This window comes from Cyclopterus lumpus, chromosome 1 (assembly GCF_009769545.1).
Source record: "Cyclopterus lumpus isolate fCycLum1 chromosome 1, fCycLum1.pri, whole genome shotgun sequence".
Classification (NCBI taxonomy): domain Eukaryota; kingdom Metazoa; phylum Chordata; class Actinopteri; order Perciformes; family Cyclopteridae; genus Cyclopterus; species Cyclopterus lumpus.
In genome coordinates, this window is record NC_046966.1 from 4,668,378 (window position 1) to 4,679,462 (window position 11,085).

Sequence of the window (11,085 nt, forward strand, 5' to 3'; positions counted from 1 at the left end):
CAACAAACAGAAGGGACAGAATGCAGCAAACAAATAAACACGGAGCCGCGGCAGGAGGCGCCGGCGCCGCGGCTCCGTGATTGCTGTGTGAGATTCTGAAGTGGAGGAGCCGCTTGTGTTGTGTAAACTGATGGAGCAGTGTGTGTGTGTGTGTGTGTGTGTGTGTGTGTGTGTGTGTGTGTGTTACTCTCAAGGATTTCTTTGCTGCCAATAAGCTGGATCACCAACTGGATCAACATTTGCTTGGTGAATGAGCAACACCACATAAAAGTGTGAAGCGATGAGGGGGCCGTGCTGCAGTGGGGGGGGGGGGGGGGCAACGCCGACGCTGCTCTTGTGTCATTTGGGGGGGGGGGCAAGTCAAGCAGTGTCAAAGCAAGTTTTATTTCAGAGACGTGCAAGTCAGCCAAGTTTCAACACACTTAATAATTAAATTAAATTAAACATTTTTTACATAACTACGACCAATACCTTTAATGATAGAGGACTTACTAATGAAATATCCGAGTAAGTCATGCCCACAGCTATAAAAAGCAATTGAAAAGTGTCCGTTAAAGGATTTGGTTATTCAGTATTGTTGTCGCTAAAGACCAAAGCCAACAGAGCGTTTGTCCGTCGCTCAGTGCTTTCCGACTTTCCCGACCTGTCTGTGGCACTTAAGCCTGAGCCGACTCATAACCTAATCCCAGAACTGCTGGGGCGCTGTAGGTCTCAGCAAACGTTACTCAGACAGGAGTAAATAGTGCATTTGCCGGGAACTATTCTCAGCTGTGTGGATTAACACACATTTGGTGCTCTGGTGAGTATTTATAGCACCAGAACGGCATGTGTGAAATTGAATCACAAATGTGCCACAGTGCCCCGCATTCATGCTGGTGAAGGAACACGTCAACCAGTTTCACTGTGTGCCATGTTTGCGTGTGTGTGTGTGTGTGTTTTAAAGTTTTTTTGGGTGGCAGTGGAGGCCTTATGGCGGAGAGAAAGAAAGTATTTCAAATAAAAAGCTGTCCAGCTTCTGTGTAAAGGGAGCGCTTGGTATTAGTGGGCAAAAATACCCAAGGCCCTCTTATTGAATGTTCAAAATTAAACTAAACTCAATCATGGCAGTTTGTGTATGAATTCTAAAAAGAACTCAATGACTCGTGTGACCCGTGGAATTCAATTGTGGGTTGAATTCATTCAATCACACGATACTGCAGTGACACACCGGGTGGAGATCTTCACTCAACTGAGGGCACCTTTCTAGATAAATATTAAATCTTAAATGTAACTCAATAACTGTCGACAAAAAAGACAACATTTGCAAATATAAGCTGCGATGCTCACAAATATATTGGCAAAATAGAGAGTAATGTGAAGCAAATAAACTCTTGAGGATAGTGTAAACTGACAACAGCCTTAACGAGTGTGAAAATAGTCACAAGGGATCCCCTAAATTGTGCTCGTCCAACGTCTTAGCGATGCCGTTTAGACTATTAGTACTTTATTAGTACTTGACTGCTTGCCCTATCCTTTTTTTAACTTTAACATTACCGACATTGAGTCTCTTGACCCAGTGCAGCGCTCTCTATATTTTTATTAAAGACTTCTGCTGCACAGACAGTATCTTTGGTCCCATTATCTCACCCAAAGTGATCCCTTTATTGATTGCAAAAAGAAGTCCACCGGGAACCCTGCTCACCTGCAGGTGTTTGACCGTGAAGACCACGGGCTCAGACAGGTACACCTTGTTGCTCTCCTTGTTGATGGACGCCGTGATGACCGGGGAGTTGACGATGACGGAGTAATTGGGGTAGACCGCCTCGCTGCTCAGCCGGACGCTGGCGTTCTCCGTGGACAGGTAGGCCCCCAGGTTCCTGTAGAGGACGAAGGCCATCCTGATCTCACCTGCAGGGGAGAACACACAAAGGGGAACGCGGAGGGTGGGTCGGTTATCGTCGGCTCGGAGCGCGATGACGACAGGAAGAGAGAGAGAGAGAGAGACGGGCGGGCGGGAGAGAGAAGCATTGAGAAAGGGTTGGACAGGGAGAGAGAGAGAGAGAGAGACAGGCGGGCGGGAGAGAGAAGCATTGAGAAAGGGTTGGACAGGGAGAGAGAGAGAGAGAGAGAGAGAGAGGATGTGAGATTTCTACCGTTTCTGCCGTGCTGCTTGAGAGTGCTGGCTGACAGCTGGATGGAGTTTCCATGTAGCTCTGACTGAGGGAATGTCAGGTCGGCAAGGTTCCCATCCGTGCTTAGCCTGGCCACTTCGAGCTCTGGGACACACACACACACACACACAAAATGTCAAGTCACAGCACAGCGCACATCAGGTTTGTTTTGCAGCCTCTTGTAATAACCATGTTTTCTCACTAAGTGCTTCACAGCCGAGCAAAGACAAAGAGAAGGGGGGAAAAAAAGCTGACACGCATCAAAGTGAAATAACTTTTGTCTCCAGGCAACTGGGTCCAACACATCGAGGTAGATAATCCAGCCCCCTCTCTCTCTCTCTCTCTCTCTCTCGCATCGTGGGTATCACATTTCTCCATCCAGGTTCGTTAGCACGTTTCCCGATCACAGCGGTGTAATGTAATAGATAGAGTTTCTAATTAAGGACTAATTACACCTCCGTCGTATCGCTTGTGCTTGTGAGTGATTTGGTGATTTAGACACCGCTTTCGGGAGAAAAACAGCTCCTTGATCGAATAAACAACGCGGGGACGTGCTCGGATGGAAATGAGAGCGGCGGAAGAGGAGGAGGAGAAGGAGGAGGAGTGGAAGTGGAAGGAAATGGAAGTTGAGGTGGTGAGGAAGAAGGGCGAGGGCGAGAGTGGCGTTGGGCGAAAAAGAAGACCGTTTCCTCCCATAAAGTACAATAGATTGGGTTTAAAGGCAAGAGATGCCGAGGCCCGGGAGAGGAGGAAGTGGATGCAGAGAGAGGCAGGCAGACATAAACACAGACACGGATATGCAAATACTGGCAGGGTGGAAGAGAAACACTTGATTAAGTGTCCCTTACTTGCACACGAGCCTAGCTAAACACACATGTACACACACACACACACACACACACACACACATCCCCACTCACACAGCTGGGTATCAAGAACACGCTGAGTCTAATCTAATTAAAGCATCCATGTCATGACAATCCTCCTCCTCCTCCTCCGAAGAAACACACTCGTTCATTATCGTTATCACACGTGCGCGCTGTTACCCGCGTGTTATCCCTTCAAATCATTGTTTTGGTTCTAATAATAACACTATTTATTCATCTGCCGTATACTGCGGCGCGCAGTCACACAAACAAAATCTAACGCTATAATATCACCTGCAGTGGCTTCTTTAAAACGTGTCATTCGAGGTAATTTATTCCCGTCGCTCAGCCTGCTCTAAAAGAATTGGGAAAATGGGAGGGGCGGGGGAAGAGAGGAGGAAGTGAGGATGGGAGGAGGAGAGGAGGAGAGAGATGAGAGGCGGTTGTGAATAAAAGGGAGAGATAATCACGCTGGATCTGCCCACTGGATTAGCTGGGAGGGAAGATTAACGGCACAAAAAAAGGAGAGGACGAAATCTTTTGCAAAAAAAGAAAAAGAAAAGAAAAAAAAGAGAGGATTTCGTTTTTTTTTTTTGAAGTTCCACAGAGATGCGCTATAGCCCACAACTCGATGACTGTTTATGTAACCACAGGAGGGGGAGGGGTGAGGGGGGGGAGTTATAAGTCTGAAATTCTGTAAGGTGAAATCGTGTAGGACTCCAGTAGCTGGGAATGAACCGTTGCGCTCGAACTCGAGGGAGAACGAGACAAAGTCATTTTGTGAGGACTGTACAATCTGTCTGTCTGCGATAAGACAAATCATTTAAAATACTGTAATGTTATCGCCCCGCCGGGTGACTTAAATAGATGTGACTTCATTTGTCACTGATGCGAGAGAAAAAAAAAGAAAAAGAAAAAGAAAAAAAAAAGAAACCACCTCAAAGCGCCATTCGACATTCCACCACCGCCATCGCCCTCGAGCGCGCGCGCTCTTCTTCTTCTTCTTTTCCTCGTCGTCCTCCGTCCTGACGCTCCTCCTTCGTGACTTTTCAATCTCTTACACGGGTCGCAAAAAAAATAAGGCACGAGCCCGGCGAACGGGGGACATGAATTTGCAGGAATTTGATTTGAATTCTCAAATCAGAAGGGGAGTGAGCAGGAAGATGATGAAGGGGGAACGCGAGCGGAGTGCAACTCCACTGGTCATGGGTGCGGATGAAAAGATGGCTCGCAGATATATATATATATATATATATATATATATATACCGTCGACTAAAAGGGAAGCAAAAGCAAAGGGGGCTTTTATACTCCGGCATTTCTGCCTCATTCTATGAAACGATGATGGGAGGATCGGTGAGGAGGGATGGAGGGAGGAGAAAGAGAGACGACGGGGGAAAAGGGATGTGCACAACGCCATAATAACTAGCTTTGTTCTGCTTTGTCAATTCCGCCTACAATCTGAGAGAGGCAAATATGGGAACAAATAAATAAATAATAATTACTGTCCCTGGCAAACAACTCATCCTTGCCTCAGGCCAAATTCTTTTTTTCTCTTTGCGGTTTACCAGACGAAGAAAGAGTCTGTGTGGATTTGCCCCTTCAAACCCTCTCACACAGCAAAGTTGACCTCTTCAATATGACCTCTTCATTATGACCTCTTTAATATGACCTCTTCAATATGACCTCTTCAATATGACCTCCCTTTGACAGCTTTACAAGCTCGACGTAATCAAGCAGTCGCGTAGAGCTGGAAATACATTTAGTCCATTGAACCTGTTGTTGGGAATTTTTGAACATGAGTTATTACTCTTTTTCTTGTATTTTCTGAGCAGTGTCACATTTTCAAATGATAATAATATTTTGACACAAATGAGTAATTTTGCTCATTCGGAGACAGACTACCAATCAATGGCGGCAGGCTAGAGCCTGTGTTTTAATAAAGGAGTTGTGACATTGACTAAATACATTCCCCCAACATTCTTATGGTTATGTATATGACTGTATTAATACAAATAGCCCATTCGCCAGTCTTTATCATGCAACTGTGATGTAAAACCAGATGTTGTCTCCGTAATCAACATAAGCGTTCAGATTATAGACAGAGATGCATTACAGCGTGGTTATCACCGACATCCCTTTAATGTTTATTAAGGGATAACAGATTTTTGTTGTGTTTATTCATGCACACACATTAGAGTGGCTTATCAATACACTCTTAGAATAAAGGTGCGACCTAGAACTAAATAGGTAGAACCTTTTATAAAGGTTCCACCTGGAACCTAAAACCACAAGTGGTCGGCGGTAATGGTTCCACCCAGAACCCTGTCAGGAGTTTCAATGCAAAGACCTTTCACCTTCTAAGGGTGCTAACAATAACTCATTGAGAGGGTTCTACCATTTTATATTGCAAGGGTTTCATTTAGAACCCACCCAGGGTGTTCTATTAAGAACCCATTTTATATTGCAAGGGTTTCATTTAGAACCCAACCAGGGGGTTCTATAAAGAACCCATTTTATATTGCAAGGGTTTAATTTAGAACCCAACCAGGGTTTCTATAAAGAACGCATTTTATATTGCAAGGGTTTCATTTAGAACCCACCCAGGGTTTCTATAAAGAACGCATTTTATATTGCAAGGGTTTCATTTAGAACCCACCCAGGGGGTTCTATAAAGAACCCATTTTATATTGCAAGGGTTTCATTTAGAACCCACCCAGGGGGTTCTATAAAGAACCCATTTTATATTGCAAGGGTTTAATTTAGAACCCACCCAGGGGGTTCTATAAAGAACCCATTTATTTAGAACCCACCCAGGGGGTTCTATAAAGAACCCCTTTTATATTGCAAGGGTTTCATTTAGAACCCAACCAGGGGGTTCTATAAAGAACCCCTTTTATATTGCAAGGGTTTCATTTAGAACCCACCCAGTTTTTTTTTATAAAGAACCCATTTTATATTGCAAGGGTTTCATTTAGAACCCACACGGTGAGTTCAAAAGAGGGTTCAAAAAGGGTTCTTCAGAAGCAAATGGTTCATGGGAGGAACCTCAGCTCTTCCAGAAGAACTCTTTTGGAAGCCTTATTTCTAGGGGTGCATAAATGAGAAAATATTTTTTACACGGTGTGAGTCAGTCTGAAATTCTTCTTGTCAGAACAATGTCGCTCATCTAAAATCTACATAATAGGATGAACATGTGAACATGTTGACATGTTGATCCAATCATTGTCGGGACCTGGTGCTGTTTAGCTTGGATTCCTGCGGTCACACTAGAAGCTACTCTTGCACGTGTTTCTCTCTTAACCACCTAAGCTGTAAAACAATAGGATTATTTTGCCCCTTCATGTCCACGTGTGTCCATTCACATGTACACAAGTTTTATAGTGTACTTTGTTTCTGGTTTGTATTATAATGTAAGACATAGATCTGAGGCAGCGGGCTCAGTAATGTCTGCTGTCAGCGTTGCTTCTTACTTTGATATTACATCATATTCTTAGATCTTTACCAGCCTGGTCTGGTTTACATTATTATAGGATCACTGAAAGGGGGGAAAAAAAGAGAAAAAGAAATCTGAGAACCACATTTCTGCCGAAATGAGAACACGTCATAAAAAACGCTTTCTTCTATTACAATGCAATCGGGTAAAGTCAACAAAAATAATGAAAAAATGGCTTTTGTTTCAGCAGAGCCATACTTTTGCGCTGTTATAATTCAACACCAGAGACATGCCCATTCCAGCCTTTCAACACTTGTGTAGCGTCACCGGAGCAAATGGAGGTTTAAGTGTCTCGCTTGAGGCCATCTCAACAGGCTCCTTGACAGTTCCAAGGTCCAACGGAGTTTGGAGGATGGGAAGGAAGCAAAGAAGAAGAAAAAACAGGGCAATTGTACTCACGGATGTTTTCGGTGGTCTCCTGCACAGTGTCAGTCTTGAGGAGGTTGTCAGCTAACATAAAAGCCCCAGTCTCCACCGTGTCGAGGAGGAGAGTGGCCGAGTGTAACTGCCCGCTGGTGGGCAGTTCCCTCCACGCCGCCTGGGCTCTGGGCTGCAGCAAATTATTCACCGTCTCCACCATCGCCTGGGGCAGCAGCAAAAGAAAAAAAAGGTGGCGGTCACGCGGAGGAAACCACAGTACATACTCACAGTTTTATTGTTTTTGGTAAAGAATGCTTATGCAAAAAATGAACGCAAAAGCCCATTCACGGTACAAACAACATTGTTACACCGGAACAACTGAAGGCATCAGTCAGTGGGAAGCAACAGTGAGAATGCAGTGGCTTTTCATTTATCATGCTGATAAATAATGACGAGCACACAAAATATGTATATGTCAGCGATGCAAAAATGGAGCATTCCCATGCAGACATGACAAAGACAACAACAGGAGCTGTTAAATAAAAAGTTCAGTTTAAAAAAAAAATCACAGCATTGCAAGAACGCCCAATGCCAGTGAGGTGCAGAGGCTGCGCTAGCGAGCTAATGCTAATTATTGTGTTTGTGGTTTTGATAAACTGTACATTAGTCCGTACATACTGTGTATGTCTTTTTGAAGACACACAACACATGATAACAGACAACAAACCAAGACGGGCTTCATCCAGATGTTATGACACCGGTCAGTAGTTGTCTTGTGACGGCTATGTGAGGACGTTATTAAATGATTAGCATTACATGGAAGTTGAATAGCATGCTAGAAGCTAGCTAGCTTTGTAAAAATCTAGTTTATTAATGAATTAACGTAATTGATGTTACACGCAGCAATTAGTTAGCTTAGTTTGCCTCACGTGTTTCATCAAAGTCACAAATATTGTTGGAGATGAATTAAGAATTTCACACAAAGTGAGGGAAATTGTACTTAGAGCCAAATGTCAGTCACTTTTCTGACTGACACAAAGAAGGACAATAAAGTTACCGGAAGGAAAAAACAAACGTTTTCATCCTATGTGAGCCAATGATCTAGGAACGCCTCTGCAATCAGACCGGTCTCCAAAATCAAGCTAAGCTAATTAGCTGATTGCAATCACTATGTGTCTGGTTCATTTCTGTCTCTTTTTTTTTCTTTTACTTTTTCTTTTTCTTAAGGAAACGGTCTTATCTTTGAGTTGGAAAAAAAACGTGTGCTTGAGGGCCCGAGAAGAAATTAGTGTTTTTATCAGATAATGTCTGCTGGGTCGTATCCAGCCGCGCACAGCGGTCTTGAATCCAAAAATATTACCAAACGGAGAAGAGTTGGCTGGCGGAGATGAATCGCGCCCCGTGTAATAATACTTATTTTGTCTCCGGCTCACATTCCCCTATGCTCTTAAGAATTCACCTCCTCATTTTCAGACATGAACACCACACACACACACACACACGCACACACACTGAGACACACACACACACACGTCTTAAAAGAACCCTGGGAGAGATAAAGAAACTGAGAGAAAAGAGAGCTTGTGGAGAAAGGGGGAGAAGAAGAAGAAGAAAGACGGGAGAGCCTTGGGAGAGCGATAAAACAGTCCAGTGAGTCCGTGGTGACAGGGCTGGGAACAAGAGAGGGGTAGAGGGGGGGGATGAATACAGGTGCTATCAAACACACACATCTCACACTGCCTGACTCTTTATTTTCTCTTTTTACGATTGTAAACCACTGTCCTCCCGCAAACGCATTTCCATCTCTCACTTATGCCTCTTCTCCCCCTCGAGGAGGTGGACAGGATGGGGAGGTGAGAAAGAGGAGAAAAAAGGAATGCAAGTGCCATTATACAAGAGAAGCCGGGGGTCATCCAATGGGGGATTGAGAGTGAGAGACATCGGTTCATTGGCGAACACAAAACAGCCATTTGCCCCTTTTCCACTCAGGGGTTACACAGGAGCTTGAGGGGGGAGGGAAGACTTGATGCAAGAGGGATCGTCGGGATGTAAAGAGGGTGTTTGTGTGTGTGTGTGTGTGTGTGTGTGTGTGTGTGTGTGCAGCGGGTAGAGAAAAGGCGTCCCAGATAGGGAATCACGGTCGACGGTGACTCATGAGTGTTAATGGCTTGTGCTATAAAACGTTCGTCTGTCCTCTGGAATCGGAGCTAATCCCACCTGTGTGTTTTAGGGGCGTGTGACACCAACGCGTAGATACAGTAAATATCACACACATGCAATGGTTGCTCAGCCAACGTGCTAATATGATAATGTCATGTCCTCTTTTAGCGCTCGCAGCTAATTAGCTGGGATGCATATCGGATGAGTTTGGGAGGGCTGAGAGTAAACAAAAAATAATTAATCAACTGCTTCAGTAAACAACTGGAATACGCAGGAGTGGATATGAAGCACGCACACACACACACACACACAAACACACGCACACACACACACACAAAATCACCAAACATTCTCTCGGTCCAGATTCGATGCTCTTCTTACAGCATTTTGCAATATTCTCTGAAATTTTAAAACCAAAATGAGTTAAAATAATTAACAATGAAAATACTCATTAGTTGTAGTCCGACAAAACCCCGTCAACAGCATTATGATGATTACTACTTTATGTACAATTCCAATGATGGCCTTTTTTTTAAAATACTACTTTCTGCCATTTAACATGCAAATGACATGAATAAAAATGAATCTTTAGTTGAAGCCATGAAATAAACCGACATTTTATTCAGATTAGCTGAACCACTTTGGGTCTAGCACTTTGGAGAGCAGTACAGCGATGCAATGCAATAAAGAGTGACACCGCTGAGGGTTCAGGTCAGCATTATCGTACCTCGTCATTGGGACACAGCGCCTTTAAGTCCCGCCCACACCAGAAGGGCAAACAATTTGGGGTTTTAGGACAAATTACTGTAGCGCTCTGTATCGTAAAGGTACGTCTTTGTCACTCTCATCTTATAGCAAACAACAGAACCATGCCTGTGAAGCACACAGAAATAAAAAAAAATGATAAGCTGCCGAACCGAAAAACGGAGCCTTCAAGAAGACACTGGGTATGCACATTAAATGTGCAATAAGCATTTAGTCCATTCTATTTGATCAAATTAAAGTATTTAGACAGCAACTTGTATTGTAGAATAATGTGCATAGATCACAAAGCTACGCAGTAATAAGTTTGCTAGGGCCTCAACTGCAACCCGATGCTAACACATAGCATTGACAGCTTGCTAGCGTGTCAATGCGGTACATTGGACGCATTATGTGACGCAAGGTTGTTATTATTCCCGTCCGGTTCGCCCGGTGTGCAAAAGCTCTGGCTTTTTGTACACATTCTGCTGTTGATTTTTATAATAAGTGTCGGGTTGATTTATTTCAATAGCTTAACGTTATAATTTAACCCGCCGCGGTGCCAATATACTTTTCATTTATTGATTTGTCTCTTTTTTTCTGGTTTTGTAATTGATAATTAGTAGTACAGGCTGGAGTGTCCTCAATATAAAAACAACAACATAGTTGTGTTGGTTTGGACAGTGGGGTGACTTTACCAAGTTGTGGGGAATGGAATGAGTGTGTGTGTGTGTGTGCATGGATGAGCACATATGCAGTGACATATAAATTCCATACATAAAGTGTTTGCGTATGTGCACGGGGAGCACGTGTGCTGGTATGTGTGTTGGCATTAAAATGTGTGTGTGTGTGTGTTTGAGGGCGTGCACAAGGGGGGGGGGGGGGCCGGGAGAAGCATTGCAGCGCATCATTCTGCTCCACTTGCTGTACAGTGGCAGCGCAGGCAAACGGAGAGAGGGAGCGAGGGAGCGAGGGAGAGAGGGAGCGAGGGAGCGAGGGAGAGGAGAGGGATGCTCAGTGTGGCTCGGCTGATACGGTGGCGGTGCCACTGCTTTGTACTCGCCTACGTTCACTTTGATGCGTTTGAGATAACCCAAACTCCCCCCTTCTCAACTCTCATTAAACTTTTTTTCATTGCTTTTTATTGAACTTTTGATTATCTCACATTTTCAATTTCGTCAATTTTTTTTTCATTGAAATTTAATTCGCCGACGCGGAGATTGGGATCTGGAGAGGAAGAGAGAGAGAGAGAGAGAGAGAGAGAGAGAGAGAGAGGTGAGGGAGAAGAAGGGGTGTGATTTCCTTGAGGTACA

General features: G+C 44.1%; 1 protein-coding gene across 1 annotated transcript in view; it reads right to left on the reverse strand.

The window, feature by feature from the left end:
- Window positions 1–11,085, reverse strand: part of adgrl3.1 (adhesion G protein-coupled receptor L3.1) — an 86,474-nt gene that overhangs the window by 22,885 nt on the left and 52,504 nt on the right. Inside the window, exons 10-12 of the mRNA XM_034545454.1 lie at window positions 6,911–7,094; window positions 2,133–2,255; window positions 1,682–1,887 (exon numbers count right to left, since the gene is read on the reverse strand). Coding sequence (XP_034401345.1) covers window positions 1,682–1,887; window positions 2,133–2,255; window positions 6,911–7,094 — 513 coding nt within the window. The remainder of the gene's footprint in view (window positions 1–1,681; window positions 1,888–2,132; window positions 2,256–6,910; window positions 7,095–11,085) is intronic.